General features: G+C 39.8%; 1 protein-coding gene and 1 long non-coding RNA gene across 2 annotated transcripts in view; both read left to right on the plus strand.

The window, feature by feature from the left end:
• Window positions 1–19235, plus strand: part of LOC149106108 (uncharacterized) — an 86755-nt gene that overhangs the window by 61193 nt on the left and 6327 nt on the right. Inside the window, exon 4 of the long non-coding RNA XR_016209733.1 lies at window positions 3154–3289. This is a non-coding gene — a long non-coding RNA (uncharacterized LOC149106108). The remainder of the gene's footprint in view (window positions 1–3153; window positions 3290–19235) is intronic.
• On the plus strand, window positions 13619–16536 carry LOC110051670 (dopamine receptor D1-like). Its single transcript, XM_020757728.2, has one exon. The coding sequence runs from the start codon at window positions 14212–14214 to the stop codon at window positions 15337–15339; it is 1128 nt and encodes a 375-aa protein (XP_020613387.1). The 5' UTR covers window positions 13619–14211; the 3' UTR covers window positions 15340–16536.

The raw sequence follows: 19235 nt of genomic DNA on the forward strand, positions 1-19235 counted from the left end.
TAATCGAACTGATATATATCTATATATTTCATCATGAAAACTTTGCTTATTTGAACTGAAATTTGCTTCACAGCCTTAATTATAAGTTATTGTTTTTCATGACATTTTGGTATTTTTTTTTTTTTTGTACTAGAGAACATTTTTTTCCTTTATATCATTATTATTGTAAATAGTTTCTGAAAAAACCTTTGAGAGGATGAATCTAGTGCATGAATTTTTCAGTTAGCAAAAACTAAAGCGATGACTCATCTTTTGACCTGCCCGACAGCCTTCTGGGGCCGCCATTTAATGTCACACAACGCAAAAGCTGGGAAACTTAAACGTGCCCTATTACAAAACGAAGAACCTTGTCGAGCTAAAACGTTGTAAAACGTCAAGTTCCTAAAGGGTCTTATATCTGATGAAACTAAACCCTCCGAAGAAAAGGTGATTTTTTTTAACTATATGACTGCGTCGCATGAACCAAGAATGCATCACATTCATCTGTCGCACACCACACAAACATTCTTGCACAACATGCGAATATGATATACACACGAAAGCGACAAAACTAAAGGCACAAATAGAAAAATAACAGCTGATAATGTACTCTGTTTTAGCAAAAACATAATAAATGTAATAATCATGATAGAGGTCACATAAATTAATATGAGAATTGCGTTTCTCTTCACTCTGATGGAGGCCACTTCCGCAGTCAAACATGGCAATTTCCTAGAGTTTGATCACGATGCACTTTGTCTTTATCAGCACCTAAAACTTTCGTGAATGTTCTTCTTTCGTCTGTAGTAACACTCTGTTCACATTTTCTGCTCATTGATAACTCATTTGGTTTTTGGTTTGGTTCTAGTAAGACCTTCGCTAAATCATTCGATTCTTTTACGACCCGTTTCGAAATATAAGCTCATTGAACTACGCCATCTTTTAGAGTGGATCTACCCCGAACGGTGTGTGGGTCTGTATAATGTTTGAACATAGAAACTGAGATGGCGCCATTTGTTAACATATTCAACATATCTTTTCGGCATCGGCATCGCCATCGGCATCGGCATCGTTGAAAGAACCGTTGAGCCTTTATTACGTGTCTGCGGTATTGCCCATTGCACGTGACTTAGCTTTGACAGGAAATACGGGGGTAAACCTATAGTCGGTCGCCCGACTAGTAAATGCACTTCATGTATGCCAATGGATTGTGTCTCTGTTGATACCTTACAGACAAGAAGGCAATATATGACTATTTTGACAAAAAATATTTTTTGGAAAAGGAGTAATGATTATATTTGCAACTTTTCATTATGTAAAGGCTTTAAACAGGAAATATGAAATTATGTAATCATTCAGTTTCTGTTATAATTTGCAATGCCCTGCCAAGGAAAGCACATATTCAGTGAGTCCAAATTCAAGCCTCCCAAATCATGATTTCAAATGCGTCTTTCAGTTTGTTTTATTTCTTAATCTGCAGCTTGCATTTCATGATTTGTACAATGTATTTTTTTTCAAATAGAATGGTATTTATGCCAACTCGCCTGGATTATCCAGGAGTCTCCTGGTTACAGACCGAATCCTCCAGTCTCCCGTCCGGACCATCCTGGATTCAAAGGAAAACGCTTGTTTTGGCTGACTTTTGGCCTTCTTCGGGGGCAATTTTGGAATATTTGACGCATTTTTGTGGCTAAATTGGAGGAGCTCTACTTTTAACAATTTTTTTTTTTAAGGGTCAAGAAAGAAAAATTGGCGATCTCCAAGATTTTTTTTTTTTTTTCAGAGGTTGGCATCTCTGGAATGGCAAAACTCAAAAACAAAAGCAACAATATATTTTTATTAAAAACAACAGCTGCAGCACTTGCATGTATACACCAATTATTGAATTTCATTTACTTTGTCAAAATAATTTATAACATAAATAATATTCTTCCATAGTCATGGCCTGGCCTTGATACCAACAATTTGAGTGATATTAGTGTCTTAAAGAAAATCTCAACAGAGAGAAGGGGAATGCCCCCTGGGCCCCTTCCCTAAATTTAACAAGTCACTTTAACCCCCGATACCCTAGCCTCCTACGCACACAATCTGCAGGGCCCTCAGTGAAAAAATGGCTTGAGCGCCTAACTTTTGTGAAAAAATGGCTTGAGCGCCTAATTTTTGAAGTCAGGAGCCCGAAGGGCAACAGGCTTGACGTGACAGAAGTGTTTGCCGCAAATTTTTGGAAAAGCTCCTTAACAGTACCAGAATTCATATTTTTGGGTGTGGTTTCCAGTCAAGACTCCTTCATTGATGAGTGATACGTGTAATATATTTTAATCAAAACCCTAGCAAGTTGATTTTGTTCATTACAGATGCAGCTTACCTTAGAATTGCATCCTAAGAAGTACCTTTATAGCTATAAGTAGCAACTTGGGTACCAAACATGATTTTAAACTCCCTTAAGTCCCCACCCATAAGATAGGACGGTCTCCTCGCTCATCCCAGGCGAAGTCATGTTCAGGTCCGTTAAAGTACGCGCTCGTTATGGCCACATGTAGTATATACCTATTATAGTATGGTTGACTAGTTATTTATTGGCCTTCGTTTTGTTATCGTTTGAGCCCTTGTTTGTTTCATAAAACCCTTGTCGTGAAGTGCTCAAACCAATCAGAGCTAATATTAGTTCATGTGCAATAACCCACACTTTACACCAATAGCTGTATTTGAAAGTGAAGAATGATCATCGCAGTAAATTTACTGCGATGATCATTCTTCACTTTCATCTACAACCGCAGTTCAAATATGAATTATTTCATTTGTATACTTCACATCAATAGCTGTATTTGTTTCTATTATTTGAGAACCAAACGACAGATATTTGAGAATTCTTTAAGAACATTGCACGAACGTTAAGGCGGTGCAATTTGAAAGACTCTTTTAAGAATCACGAGTAGTGTATTAATTGCTCGAGCTTTCATAAGGAATACTCATGTATCACATGATTGAAATAACTGCGAACACGCTTTCAAACATTAAAAAATGAAGATAAATTTGCCTTCTCTCAGCCAATCATAGGGAAGTAATTTTATCAGTTGCATAATGTTTTTATCATAAGCATAATGTTGTTATTGAAGCCTTAGCTAAGCCGTGTAACTACTCTGACAACATTTCTTCACTCTCTCGTTTCGGTAGAGCGGGTCTCGACGTCCAGCCAGGTTCATAGTTTTTCCTCTACCGTCTACTTGCTGACAAGAATGGAAAAAGGCGCGCTGGTATAAAACACTCGATGACTGCGGACCCAGTAGCTGGACATGTCTTCGATATTTTGGTAAGAGAATGTTGCCCTTTCTCCGATGTATACTTTCACTCACTGACCAATCCTGCATACAGCCAGTGAACTCTGTCTCAGACGGACACCGTCAGGTCTAGCACCAGCTGTCTGTCTTTAGGCGTGTCCATTTTACGGGGAGTTGGGCTGCGGTAAGCTTCTGACTACAGTGAGGGTTGAGGTTTCTTTCTCTCTCGAGGGATAGTAATTTTGCTCGAATATCAGCCGGATTGCATATACATTTCAGTGGGAGGCGTGGTAGCTTCATGGTTAGTGCGCGCGACTCCGGAGCGAACTAGCGGTCCGAGTTCGAGCCCTGGCCGGGGACATCGTGTTGTGTTGTTGGGCAAGACACTTTACTCTCGCGGTGCCTCTCTCTACCCAGATGGGTAAATGTGTACCGGCTGGGGGTGGGGGGGGGGGGGGTAACCCTGCGATGGACTAGCATCCCATCCAGGGGAGAGTAGAAATACTCCTAGTTGCTTCATGCTACTGAAACCGGGATAAGCTCCGGACTGATGAGCCACTTAGCTCGTATGCAGACTTAACCTTTTTTTCACATATACTTGTACATTAGAAATGATTATGTAAGCCACGAGTGTGGATATGCGATTACTTCCACTGTTTTGCTACTTGTTGAGTGAACAAAGTTTTCAAGGGTTGAAAGAGAAATTAATATTTGCCAGTTTTATGCAATGATTGCTGCCCTATATATCGTAATGGCTGTGATATCCAACGTCAACTGCCCTTTTGGATTCCGAATTTCCTCTATTTTTAATTAGAGTGCAGTGGCTGTCGGTCGTCCACGAAATGCAACGTTTTCATCGTTTTTCTGAAGTTTTAGAAGAAAGTTTAGATGTAAATGGATAATTAAATTTCTGAGAAAACGAAAAGAAGGACATTAACGGTTTCTTGACTTTAAAAACTTGAAATTATTGAAAAACCGGGTGCGCGCGCGTAAACAACTGCAAAGTTACCAAGGACAAAAACACGTGCGATTTTGTTAAAGCGTAAAGTTCAATAATACGTTGAAATATAATTCAAAACCGTTGTTTGCGTTTATTTCAGTTAGAATTCTACTAAAACAATTAGATATTCGCTCTCTATTTCTATGAGGCGATAGTTGATTCGGCCTTCGGCCTCATCAACTATCACCTCATAGAAATCTCGAGCTCATAATCTAATTGTTAAATAGAAACACTCGTGAAAGTTTGGGGGAACTCGAAAAAGCTGTGGAAACACTCGCCTACGGCTCGTGTTCCCGCAGCATTTCTCGTTCTCCCAAATTTCCACTCGTGTTTCTATAATTCAATAGAAACACGGTACATTTTTTCTATTTCTTAAAGAGTACTTTTTCACGTGTCGGCCCGGCTCTTAAAGGTTTATTTAGTACAGTGACTGTACTGTAAAGATCTCCTCTGGGTGTCTGTTTTGAAGAAGTGTCCGCTATGCACTAAGAAAGAATTTACTGCATTTACCATCGTCATAAGTTTTTTTTTGCAGTGCTTTATAATTGGCTTCTTAAAACTCGTGCAACCTACGTTAACCAATCAGAAAGAAGATGTTGTTCTCTCAACCAATCACGATCAAGCCCAAACCCAATCGTGCGCATATACAACTGACCTTTGCCATCTTACTCAGCTCACACAATTCCTTTTTATTAACAACTTTTTACAGACAGTTAATGTTGACAGCGCAAAAGTTGGGTTTTAAAATTCTTTAGCGAAATAGACTGTTCACAGTCCCCTATTTTTCCGTGAGATCGTAGATGTCGATCGTTGAGCTCGACGGGCCGCCATCTTGGCCTTAGCCTACGTGTAGCCGTACCCACCCCCCGAGGAAAAACGGGAGGGAGGGAACGTCTACGAAGAGCTAGCACGAATCGTGTTATGTGACGTCACAGTAATTTATGTAAGTTATGTAAATAAATTATATTTTCCGTCTGTACTCGTGTCCTCGCGCAGACAAATGCCTCGTAAATATTTATTCTTTCGAGCTTATTTGCAAGTCAATGTCCCTTTTCAAATGTATATTGTGTTTTAAAGAGATTGAAAAGGAGTCCGAGCGGTTTTTGGTCCAAAACAAGAAGAAGACAATCTTTGATGTATACATCGCGCTCGCAAATTTGGAGTTCCATGTATACGCTGCATCAGTGTACGTTTGTAGGCAGTGTCATGGTCTCCTCAAGAAGAGAAATAATTTGCAGCAGAATTTAAGTTCGAAGAGGTTGAGTATCCTACAAGACTTCGACGGTTCGTGACATTTGTACATTTGCCGTTTTCTGTTCGGTCACTCGACCTTTTTTGTCGCTTCACTCGTGTTTATGAAGGGCACTTCATGTTTTGTAATAAGGAGGAAGTTAGCCGTTAGATCGTGCTATGGCAAATTTTTGTAGGTCATAGGTCTGCATGGTTTCCGCTGTTATCTGCATGTCGCTTCGTAGAGTTTGACACCTCTGTAATTTGCCATGTGTTTTTGCATTGTTTAGGCTCATTCTTTTGCAAGATATGCTCTCAAGTCTCCACGAATTTGCTTTTGGGGGACAAAATATGAAACTTACCGTGAACATGTTGCTTTATACTTGCATTCTATATTGTAACGTCGGGCCCGGCTGTGATTAGAGCTGTTTGCAAGAACAGTAGGTAGATCCTTATCACGGATATCATATTTGTTGTTGGTCATTCTGGAACCACATGATTCAAATGTAGCTGTTTACGTGCAAGTCTGTTGACTGTTTTGCGTGTTTTATCTGCCATTGTTCGGCTTAGTTCAGGCAAGACCATGGTTTCGATCCTCCATGTGGATCTCATCAGTTTCCGGTATTTCAAACTGCTCTGTACGTTTGTAGTTGCCACTAACGCAACTCGTACAGATGTGAGAATGAGACATTGTGCGGCTTGGCACAAATCTATTTTAGCCAATCAGTATTCTCGAAAGTATTGCTCGCGGTCTTTATCCAATAAGAAACCATTATATATTTCCATGAAAAGCGTGACGTCACATAATACGATTCGCGCCAGCTCTTCGTAGACGTTCCCTCCCTCCCGTTTTTCCTCGGGGGGTGGGTACGGCTACACGTAGGCTATCTTGGCCTTTTGATGCGAGCGAAACTGGAGAGAGTACAAAATGCCCGTGGGTAGGGGTGGTGGAGGGCACGGCTGGCGGAAAAAATAGGGAGACTGTAACAGCTTCACTCTGTCTCGTGTTCAAGGGGCGCGGCCGCCAGTTTGGCGCCTCCGTTAGTCAAATCAATTAACAATCTCCTCCCCTGAGAAAAAACCTGTCAAATCAGGGATGATGATATGATTACATGTTACTGTGTTGTGAATTTCGAAACATTTTGAAGGTTTACTAAGTTGAGTCGAATGAATGCGGACGGAAGAACTCTTCTCTGACTCCAAAAAAAGCGGCAAAGCCCGCAGAGAATTTCAATTATTGAGATGCGTGCCGTCTTTGTGGCATTAATTGTAAAATGTCAGTCGGAAATAAGAACAACCAACGGAGCTTTCAGCCATTTCCTTCGCCAAAACGAAACTTTGATATTCTAAACTCTTGCCAAAACCAGTTGGAAGAACCGCCAAAACATCTTTTCCTTCGAGTAAACGAGAAACGGCCTCCTTTTGCTCGCGCTTTAACTCCAATCCTCCAAGACAAGAAGCAGACAGACGATCAAAATCAAAACATTCTCCAGAAAATTCTCTTGAAATCGATGCCATTTTGGCCTGAGCCGCGAAGTGATGAATGTCACTTTGTGTCACTCAAGTTGTCAACGTTCCGCTACGTTCTGATGAACTCTATTGTCCCTTCGACCAATCAGGTGTTGCCGTTGCTGGAGCAACTAACGCATCGAACACCAGACAGAGTGAAGCTGTTACAGTCTCCCTATTTTTTCCGCCCCGTCACCCCCACGCTATTAACCCCACCACCACTACCCACGGGCATTTTGTACTCTCCACAGTTTCGCTCGCATCAAGAGACCAAGATGGCGGCCCATCGAACTCAACGATCGACATCTACGTCGATCTCACGGAAAAATAGGGGACTGTGAACAGTTTATTAGCGAAACGGCTAAATGAATACTAGGAAAAATCGATATAACGGTAACAGAAATTGACTGAAGAGGCGTGACTGTAACAGAATCGTCCATTAAAAATGGCCTAACAACGACTGAATAACAATGTTACCCAATCAGAATCGCGGATATTGTTTAAAGCACTCAAATCGACGTGACAAAAATGGCGTGACTTTCAGGTCCCCAGTAAAAATAGCGTGACTGTTTGTTGCGGAATAACACCTGAGTGACCTACCTGGCTTCCATGCGCCAATTCCCACAGAGTTGTCTAAAAATACTTTGAAAGTGATGACATGGCGGGTCTTCCTTTGTTGAATAATTAAGTTAACGTTTTCATCAAGACACTTAATAATAAGGCTAAAATTCAATTAGTAAGATGTGTCGATGAAAAGTGAGTATGTACCCACGCCTTGATAACGTGAAAGAAAGATACAGCTGGCTACGTCTTCAATTCTAGGGAAAGGTACCTTCTCCGATTCTCTCACCTTGAAGATTTGTATTCAAGCATTTGTTTTACGTTCTGCAGGCATAAAAGCGTTAAACGACAATCGGTGTCGTTATTTCTCAATTTTTTTTTTCTCCCATAATGTGTATTCGGTTCGGATGAAGTAGGAATATTTTGATTACCCTGTTTTCGTTATGATTAATAGCCTATTCGAGGAATTGTTGTGGAAAAATTGTGCGAACTGCGGGAGGCGAAAGGAAGAAATTGAGAGATGTCTTAAGTAAGGTTTTTGTTTTCATTACCCGATGCAATTAATCAGTTTTCAGAAGGCCGGGGAGGGGGGAGGGGGATACTTTCGTAAATTTCGGATAGGTGTGTGCCTCGAAGGGTCTTAAACCCTGACCCTATTTAAGGATGAAGGACACGAAAAATTTACGGCCCAAACCCGAAAATGACACCCTATTGAAGGCAAAAACAAAAACTAGGAGTAGCGTGGACGGCTCAACTTATATTTTGTTTCTGTAACATTGGAAGTATACGGGTAGTTTAGTTTTAACAGATCATTTGATTTTCGTTTAGCTGGGTGCTTACGCACTGCAATTTTAGCTGATGCAAGTTAGGTACCCTATCTAAGGATCACACCGGGAACACAATGCCAAGAGGGGCAAAAATGATACCCTATGGATCGAGAACCTCAAAAACCCTACCCTATCCCGCGGCACATACCTACATAGCCCATATATGGGAGTACCCCCCGGGCCGAATGGATTGATGTAATATAGAACAAATTGTACACACAGCTGTTTTGAAAGTCTTTAAGGTAACCAAAATACGTCAGAGGCAGGTTATGGTCGAAGAAGTCAAAGAAAACTAAACCTTTTTCCGGGTTTCCTTCAAAAACGTGATCATATCTATATTGCCATGTATTTACCTCAATTAATTACGCAATCGTCGTTAATTGCGGTTTCGCTTGAGGCACGTACTGGAAAAAAACCAAGATTGCCGAGTAATTTGCAGTCACTAATGACAGGTCTCGTAAAGTGCCCGCATTCTTTATAAAGTAAATATGTAATGTTGTCGATTCTGAATTTGCTGTCCACTGGATAAACATTGTCGTTCAATGCATGTTTCGAAATGGGAAAATGTCATTTTTCAAAGACAAAGAGATGACTGCTTAATTACTTTTTGACTGGCGACCGAAGAGGGATAGCAAAAATGCCAGACTTCCAGCATATGAATCAAGACTGTCAGTTTTTTATCGTTCATCCATGATGTGACCTGTCACTCCACAACAGCCCTTTTCACTTTTACCTCTTCTGTTTTGCATTACGGTATAATCCAACACGTATGTGAAGTAATATCGGCCAATAGACCATTTCCGAGTTGCCTTGTGCCTCTGTTTGAAAAAGAGTATTCGTGCAAAACCTTTCATACGAAAATGAGTTTGACTTGGATGAAAATAAACCTGTATAGGGGAAAAACATTTTCATATGAATGGTTTCGCACGGAGACTCGTTTTGAAACAGAGGCAAAAGGCAACTCAGAAATGACATAGTTCTTTTAGTTTCTGCCCAAAATTACCTCGCATCTACACTGAATTACATTGTAATGCAAATGAGAAAAGCTAATCTTGAGAAAGGGCTATTCAACGATCACAAAGAATTTTTAGCAAAAAGATTTAAGTTTTAGGCTGGTAAGTTGACAGTGTTAGGTTTACTGGTTGACAAGGTAAACGGTTTTAAACACGCTTATACTGAAATGAGATGAACTACCGGTAAACCAGGGTATTGTGGTGCGATTGGTTTCCGTGACATAACGGCTCTGGGCTGCGTAAAGCACTTGTCAAGATTGGTCTGCCGCTAGGTCATTTTGTCCCAATGTGCTCGTCCTGAAACCCATTGCGTTTTATCCTCACATTCTTAAAAAAAATTGATATTTTGAACCCCGTTTGTAATATTCAGGAGATTGTAAACCCACCCTTCAGCTTCCCTTATATTAGCATCCCCTCCGGTGTAAATTTATTACGATAAAATCTTTTCCTGCATTCTTGGAAAAGCTTCGTTTCCCTGCCACAAAGATTTGTAAATTTATTAACACTCAAGCAGACACTCTCGAATTAACTCAGCCAAGAAAGTCGTAACCTTGGATAGCGAAATTTGTTCTTGACGGTATCAGTTCAAAATCAAGAGACTAAGAGATGGACCCAAAATCATGCTAGTTTCAATTAAAGTGAGCGACTATGGGATGCTCACAAGAGGCCTTCAAAGACCTGGGATTTCAGCAGCATTGTTTGTGTTATTCAATATGTTTTTATTAGTATCTAACTGTGCTCGCCTTTACAACAAAATTTAATTAATTTTTCACCTAACTGGCCCTTTTTTTTAATAATCGAGCTGACAGACAAATCACTTTTGTCTCGTCGGAAGTCTTTTAAACAGGACCTAAGTTAATTTACTTGTTTTCATGTAGCCGCTATTTTATTAAAAAAAAGTTTGTCTTCTTTTGTAGCAAATAAAAGGTAATTACCCGAGTCCTGTAAAAGAAATTATTATTAGCGTGGTTATGCAGTAATTGTGTTTTCCATAATTTTCCTTTTTTTGTCAAACTTAATTGAAAATGTTGGGCTAATTTCATTTTGTTTTGGCACACGTCGCAGACTAATGTTGTATGTACCTGCTTTCATATTTCACCCCCGCCATTCTGTTGATCTTTATGAACTTTTCAAAGTCAACTCAGTCTTTTTGGTTAACCCAAAATGGAGTGCCATTTAGCAATCACCCAGAATAAAATTTAAAGTGTCGCAACTTGTAAATTACACCGATTGAAATTATTTTTTTGTTGTAGCCGTTGCCGCTTCGTTTTTTGTTTGACTGCCACGTTTTTTTTAACTCTCTAATGTCATCTGCTGACTATAAAAAATTGTAAATTATAGTATTGGTAAATCAGCAGTATGATTTCTCTTTAAATTTGATGGAGTAAGACTTCTAACATTTATATGTTTTATGTGCATGCTCGCTTAGTAGCGATGGTATTAAAATACTATGCACATAATTGCAGTAATGACTGAGAAATCAAGGTTATCATATGCAAAGAAGTTTCCGTATTTTCTCGGCGTGGGCGAATTCACGTCTTATCTCGAGTTCTTGCGTTCTGTTCCTTTCCGACTTAATTATTGTGTATTGAACATCTTGCAAATATATCCTACCAAAATGTTTTCAACTGTCTTATATGACTTAAATTTAGACCTTTCTCCAGTAGAAGGGTGGAAATGTTTTTCAGTTGTTGGCGTAGTAAGGACTGTTAGGTGTTAAGTAGAGAACCATTTTAAGAGCAAAACAACCCGACCGCACGGAACACTGAAGCAGTTAAAAGCATTTTCACCTAAGTGTGCACTTTCCTTGGTTCTTTTGTTCTTATGCCCGCCACACTTCTACACCATAAGGTTAACCACAAGAGTTTGCCACTTTGTATTCCAACCTCCAAGTACAATATAGTTCCCTCAACAAGATTATTTCTGTGTTTGAGAGTGTTTTAGTCGCCTTGAAGAATCTAATTCATCAGTTGTCGCACACAACCTCCGTGTGTTGTTGCCGGCGTGCGTCAATAAGTGGCTTTGCGGCAAACTGTGACTGCGAAGGGAAGTTATGTCTGGTTTTATTTTTGCGGCTATGAAAAGACGGGTGATGTTACTGGTGCCTTGATCTCTAGGAAAGCTATATATTAAAATGATTTTTTCGAATTCTTCACTCAGTTATTACATGGCAGTTTACCATCGAACAGGCCAAAGTTACGTTCTATCAGTCTTCTAACAGAAGGCATATTATTTCTGATATTCTAGCAAAAGAAGCGTTCTGAATAGTCCTGAATATTTTGTAAGAATTAGTCAGTTATTTTCCACGTTAAATAGTTCAGTGAAAGGTTGTTTTTTAACGCTCTATAAAAGCCTCTTATCTTGGACTGAAAATCGTCATCAGTGAATTTAAAAAAAAAAAACAAGGAATTACTCGAAAATGCAAATGCCACTCAAAACTGACTCAGTTTCTAGTTTTATGTCATTTTCGAAATGGCATGCTTGGTCACGAAGAGATATAAATTTCTTACGTTTTTCCGGAGAGTGTATATCAATATTTTTGTAAAATTCTGTGGCAAGACTTCTTTACTGAACACTGCAGTCCTTTGCTCGATCAAGACTGAAAACTGCATCGCCTGCACACCGCTGTTTTATGATTTCATTAGCACTCTGCGGCAAATGATAGCTCGGCTCCTAGAGACTGAAAATATTATGACGGAGTTCTGGAGTGTTTAGCGATACTTCAGCAAAGTTTCGCGTATCGTTAGCAAGCTTTTTCATCGCCGCTTGATACGCAAATGTTAGGGCGTCGTTTTCGCGCTTATTAGTTTTGACAGCAACGAAAAAAAAAAGTGTAATTTGGGAAGGGCTGTATACATAAATGTGCGTGTTACTGATTACGAATAAGGGCATTCTTAATAAACCAGGAAAAAAAAACCTGGGAGAAAGTCACGTTTTTAAAGGGATTTTCAAGAGCTCTAGATCTGATGTAACAGAACTGAAGATCTGAACCTAGTAAGTTTGCTGCTGTTGTTTTCGCACAGTTATTTTTTTTTTCATTTGATTCAGAAAAGCTGAAATCAATATCCGTGTGCCACTCAAATTGCCTGAAAAGTGCTAAATGAGCAAATTACAAGAGAAAACAAGGAAATAATATTAACCCGTCCAATGTAAATGTGTCAAAAGTTGCGTTATTTCTGTCAAATCGGAAAGTTTTCAAATTTTCGGCTCACGCTGCGTATGTTTAGTTTTCGATGTGTTGTGGCCAAGCAATTGCCTTTTAACAGTTCTGGTGATTGGACGGAAGTTTTTTAATAGACTGAAGTGTGGTCAATACAACCTTCTGTTGATATGTATGCCTACTTACAAAACACTGTCAATCTATTTTGCCCATTTCGTCTTTCCGGAGGCAGAGAGGAAATGCGTCTTGAATGCTATTAGTTATTCGTAGCACGTTCAGATACAATTGTCATAAATTCATTAGATCGTTTTGCTCCAGATGATTAAGGGCTCCAAGGCAGACTTTGCGTGCAATCGCCGGAAAAATTTTCGCCCCGCTGCTTCGCCGTCACCGCCTTCAAAGACCTGAATGGGCAATTCAATACTTGAGTTTAGCTGTGTCACTTTTTTCCGTCCCAGCTGAGTTAGCTAATTAATTCGTGTTCGAGTATCTATTTAATCTGTTGAAATAATATTTATATGGAGCTCGTACTAGCTTAAACTAAACATCTCAACCAGCGTGAAGCTAAATTACGAATGTGTCTGGCGCTGGGATTTCGCCAACATAGAGTTCTCTTGTAGACCTTACTTGGACATTCCCATTGGCGTAATTTTATCCTTTTCTCGTGTGAAAACAAATCCAGATAGGTCGAACTTGAATGTAATAGGTCTAAAAACTCTATTCTTGTTTTGCCTATTTGTTTTGATTGAAGTTGTGTCTAACAGGAAGTAATTAGCCCCTCGGGTGAGAACGGATTAAATTGCTTGTTCGAGCTGATTCCTCTTCGTCGCTTTTAGCTCCTTTTCTGCTGACTTATTTCGATGGAAAATTTATAAAATATCCACACCCCTGCGCAGCTTGGCGAATTGTGGACGAAAACAAAGCAGAAAGGTTCCGTTCTTTATGTATTCCTCATTCGGGATCCTTCAAGTTAATCTTAAGACTAGCATCTTTATTCTGTGCGAAGATTACCCTTGAAAATAATCACCCTTCTTGGTGATAGCTCTGTATTCTATCGAGAATACAAAAAAATCGATCTCGAAATAGCTGCTTTCGATGATCAACTGATTAAAGCCCTTGTGTGAACTATTCACTTCTTTGTACGCTTTATTTTGGTGCGCTCCCGCGCTTTTTCCCATCTGTTACCGCGAAATATTTCCGTTTAAAAACAGAAAACAAGTTTTGGACTGGTGCGTGCTCGATTGAAACGTTTCATGCCACGCAGGCACTACTTTATTTCTGTCAGTGAAGTCTATCCGTCTTAATCTAGCACTATCGCATTGCGAGGCAACGTGAGTGACAAACTTTGAAATGCAATCATCACTAGGTCAGGAATGTCTGTCGTTGCTATGGTTTGACAAGTATCTTTGCTTTGATCATTCATCTTTCAGCGTCGCGACCCCAGGAACGGTGCGCTTGATTTGACTCAAATTAATAATATTCTATTATCTATTTTCATCCCGTCTTAATTGCTAGCTTATTTGAGCGATAATTACTGGCTGGGCGAGCATAAAACTCTGAGAGCGACCAGTGGTGTTGCCATTCGAAGGGAGTTAGACAGGCGAAGCACTTGACATCATACCGTGAACATTCCGCGAGAGAGATTTTTACCGTCATGGCCGACAACAACTCTACAAGAGATACAGACTCCGTGTGTTCGGAACCTACGCTTCCTTTATTCAAGCTTTACACTACGTTTCTCGTGTTAATCATGTTGGCCACAATATTTGGGAACGTTCTGGTGATAACCGCGGTTTATCTCTACCATCGCTTGCGCCGAATGACTAATTTCTTCATCATCTCTCTGGCCATTTCCGACCTGTTCGTAGCACTGATTCACCTACCGCTTCGCATCGACCAGAGCGTGCATAACAACAACTGGTGCTTCGACAAAGCACCCGGTGTTGTGACGACTTGTGCCTACTGGATCGTGATGGACACTGTGTTTAGTAGCGCATCAATTTGTAATCTAGTCGTGATCTCGATTGATCGCTTTCTAGCTATCACCAAACCCTTCCATTACCAGAGGAGGATGACGAAAAAAGTCGGCTTCTCGCTGATTGCGTTCGTTTGGGTATACGCGATGTTGTGGGGCGCTCTGAGCTTGATCGACTGGACAGCCGGCCCGAGAAAGAACCCTCACATCAGTGTCGAATGGAGCCCATCAAACGAGCGAACTTGCGGCAAAAATGACAAAATTTACTACACTGTGGCTATGGCCGTTGCTTTCTTTTTGCCTCTGCTAATAGTCATCGTAACTTACTCTTGTGTGTTTCGCGTGGCGTTTATTCAAGCGAAAGCGGTGGCGTCGCTTGATCCGACCAAGGGAAAGAGGCACATTTTGCGCGAACTGAAGGCAACCAAAACTATTGCTGTTGTTATTGGAGTGTTTATTGTGTGCTGGCTACCGTCTTTTATTCTTATTGTGATGAGTTTGTGGTGCACGCAGTGCTTCGTTCCGTTCATAACGAACAGAGCGCTGTCCTACGCCATAAGAATCACGTTTATCTTCGTGCTGCCCGTCATGAACAGCTCGCTAAACCCGTTGATTTACACGCTGTTCAACAAGGAATTCCGCTCCGCATTCAGCCGTATGCTGTGCAGGAATAGAGATGCCTCACGGAGTGACGCCATGGATGAAGTCTCCGTTACTGAGGCCACAGGCGCTAGAATGAGTACTACCAGGAGCAGTGGACGAAAATCTTGGATAAGCATGAACGGAAGAGACAAGAGGCCGAGTTAGGGTCGGCCGACGCGCCGAGGCAAACCGTGAGATTCTTGCGGAATCAAAGGCCAAGTATCGGCTAATCGGCTGAAATCTTGAACGACATGTCATCAAAGAAGGGATTTGAAATTGAAAAAACTAAAGTAATTCCAAACATTTTGACAGGAAGACAAAACCATACTATTCGGCCGTTGCCGCCAAATTCGTTTTCCCGCGGGCTTTTCGACCGTCTTTACAAATGCTAGATATACACTGATGTGGGTTAAAAGTATTAATTTTAATCTCGGTCATCTAGGAATCCTTGCAAAGACGTGGCTGTTCGCGATAAGTTTAAAATTTGTCGCAAAGTTTTCATTCGGTGACTTCAAAGTCGTTCCAATTCAAATAAACCAAGTTTTTTTCTCGAAAAAATAAACCGAAGTATAAAAAATCCCACGGGAATTGAAACAATCTCTTCGTTTATTGTAGTTTTTGTTTTGTCAAGGAGAATATGTTGTCGTGAGTAGCGTGAAATTGTGGCAACAAAGCTCCAATACGCAATTTGAATACGAAACAACCGGTATTGTTTCAAACGAACAAGTATACACACATAACTTTGATATGATTGGAACGGTTTCGTGACATTACATCTTTAGAGGTATAACAAACGATAGTTTCCTCGAATATTGCCACAAGACGCAAAATCGAATTGCAATTGATTTGTATATTTGAACGAAAATAATGAGGGCACCTTGTGGCTGTGGTATATTTAGCCCTAGCTGTGTACCTTTTCAGACTGTAGATAAAACTTCTCGATTGAGAATTACGATAAGATATGTTAATTACTAGTGCATTTTATTTTATCTTAGCTAGATAACTAACGATAGATGTTGTTCAGTTCCAAAAAAATCGCGTATCTTTGTAAATTCAGCTGTAGAAGTCGGCGGAAGTTTCTCCAGTCATGATCACCTAGATCTGTTAATACACTGGCTTATTACTTTGTAACAGCATAATCGTCTCGCAGGCTTTGACACCGCGTTTCTACAGTAAAACAACAGATAGCTTGCTCAGTTCGGTTTGTAAAGAATACATAATTTACCTATTTGATAAGATTATAAGCTTGGAAGCTTTTTAAATTTGCCTTCGAGTCTGATGGCCCCAGGGATTTTTGTCTGTGTAATTTGCAGCTGTTTGTAAAACTCTAAAGCGTTAAAAAATAAAGTTCAACTTGACCGCGTTGTTTCATCTTTTTTTTGAGTTTTTAACGCAAAGATTCTAACAAGAGAAACCGCCTGGTGGGTAGAAAAGAAATGGATTTAATGTGTCACACTGAGAGATTTATTTCCTTTATAGAGAAGCAATATGCAAAATGTGGTTTGGTAGAACATTTTGTTTTGCGCCGGCAATAGTCGCAAATTGAAAACGGTACTTGCAAGAATACGTTCTAAAGCCGTTCTGACGAAAGCTGCTTTCCTCTGGAGATAAACAAACAGGAAAAACATGTCTTGTGCTCTACTGCAATAAAACTGCTGGTTTTTTTTTCAAAAGTTTGAAAAGCATCTGCTAACAAGGGTCTTGTTTTTAGTAGATTTGACAGAGATGATTATCACGGCTTTCGACCATTACTATAGCAACGTCTTTCAAGGCTTCTTTTGGCGACAGAAAAACTGGGTAATTCTGCTGTGTTTGGCAGTCCGAGAAGGATCCATCATTTTTGCCTGACATGACAAACATCCCATTTATTTCAACGCTTGGGAGTTTCGATAACTTGAAATATATAACCCGCAACGACTTATCAAAGGTCGTATTGTACCCAATAATGGAAGATTTATAACAAAAGTACTTCTAAGAGAAACCGAGGCCCCCCGTTTATTCAGTTCAAATTGTTTTTGCTTTCTTCCTTTCATTCGTCCTTGATCGAAGCTAATTATTCAATAATACCTCCTCAAGAACCATGGGAACACAAAACGTCCATCAGAAATATGTCATTTGTATAATGAAATATACTTTAACACTTTTGAGTCCGTCGTCGGTACAATGATTGTATATGTATATGTGGATTGTTCCCAATAGCAATTTTTTTAAACCAATTTCCTCCTTAATGGTGGCAATAAAGTAAAAAGTCAAACCGCAAGAATGACGACAATACATTGTTTATTTGACATCGATTTGATATTTCACGATCAGTCTTCAAGGACTTTATTAGAATAACATTTGTTGTCATGGCGCCCTCAGGACAATCACTCCAAATGGGTCCTTTGTGTCGCTGTTTTTAAAGAACGCCAAAATTTAATTACAAAATACAAACAGCTTCCTCTAAGCTATTGACGTAAACTGTTAGCTTATAAGGGCCAACTTAAGAATGTGACGTCGAAATAAAAGCTTTTGCTTGCGTTTCTGATGCCCCTCCCATACGCTAACTTTTGTTACTTAAGCTACAGGGTTTACAGTGAGTTGACAGCTTGATTACCGTGCAAGCATTCCTTATGATCGCGCTTGATCGAAAGGTCTTAAGAGATGTCGCTTTTAATTTGCGTGCCCTTTTATTAACCTTATTTCTTGCGAAATCTGTTTACTTTACTGGCGTGCGTGTGTTTACATTAAGCTTCGAATTCCATTTTGGACCTCACGAAGACTGCATCCAATAAATACCGTGTCCGAATTGGTCAAAATTGTTTTCAAAATCACCACCAACCTTGCGCTAAAACCCTTAAAGAATTTTACATTACAGTTCCAAATTGAAAAGTAATTTTTGTTGCTGCCCTCTAGAATTCTCGCAGAATGCCTAATATGTTCCCCAATTAGATGGAAAATTAATTACAGTTGCGTTGTTTGCCCAGTGTGACTCCTGAAATGAAATCACTTTGTTTCGAAGTTTCGTCATTACCTCTGAAAATAGATCTTTGCTGCAATATGTTTTAACGTTTGTTCCAGTGTCATGTTTAAATTGTTTGTAAAACTCGAATTCAACAAGGTTCGTGTTCCCAAGCTGTTTTTGTTACGGTGAATTATGGTCCACGCCGTTTAAACCGAAAGAAAAATAGGTTATTATTTCAGCAGATGTGTCGCAGATTTTTGAGATTAATGCTACCGATGTTTGCATTGCAAAATTGCAATAGATCCGCCCAGCGCTTCTGCAGGATAATTTTTCATAAAAGTGTCATATTCGTTCCCTTGATAAAAAAAGATGTCATTCGAAATGTTTGTGAAGTTTTTCCATTGTAGATCCTTTGATCCGTCTTTTCAGTTACTAATCCTTGTACAATCGCTCTCTAATACAAATCCTTCCCGTTTAATCTGCTAGGGCCTTTCAACGAGTTTGATCTTTGTATGTGTATCTCAGCGGAGTAAATCGGTTTACGTCGCGACCCTTCTGTCGATTGTATACTGATACTTTGTCTACTTTGCCGCCAAGGTCGCTTAAAATGTTTTTGTCGTTTTTTCAAGAACAAGCAACTGCTCGTATTTCATGTAATTTACTCAACGCCTTAGTTAATGAGACCATTCCACCGGCTTTCGGTGGCTTTTTTAAACATTCCAAATTTTTCTACCTTATGGTCTACGGAGAACAGGACGAGCTAAGTGGAAATTTCCTGACTTTTGTGTATAAATTGTTTTTAATCATTCTATTTTTGTAACCAGCGGCGTTTTAGTCTGTCCATTTACCACTTTGAATCGAAACTCAAGTAAGTAAAGTGGTTTTATTAGAGTGGACAATTAAGATTGCTTATGCAGTACAATTACTTGGTTTTATCATAGCAACTTCACTTTCTTGGCATTTCTTGTAGTATTTGATGATTTACTGATAATGTCTTAGCTGATCAATTCATGTATTCTTACGGACTACGCCACAGTACTTAACGTTTTATGGATATTTGGAGGAGACTTTGGCTATTCATCACAACAGCGTTGTTACGTGCTATAAACCCAACGTT

Source organism: Orbicella faveolata, unplaced genomic scaffold, assembly GCF_042242905.1.
Source record: "Orbicella faveolata isolate gen_17 unplaced genomic scaffold, um_ofav_v1 contig_3, whole genome shotgun sequence".
Taxonomy (NCBI): domain Eukaryota; kingdom Metazoa; phylum Cnidaria; class Anthozoa; order Scleractinia; family Merulinidae; genus Orbicella; species Orbicella faveolata.

Coding starts and splice junctions, on each gene's coding strand:
- LOC110051670 (XM_020757728.2), top strand. CDS start 14,212: ATGGCCGACAACAACTCTACAAGAGATACAGACTCCGTGTGTTCGGAA.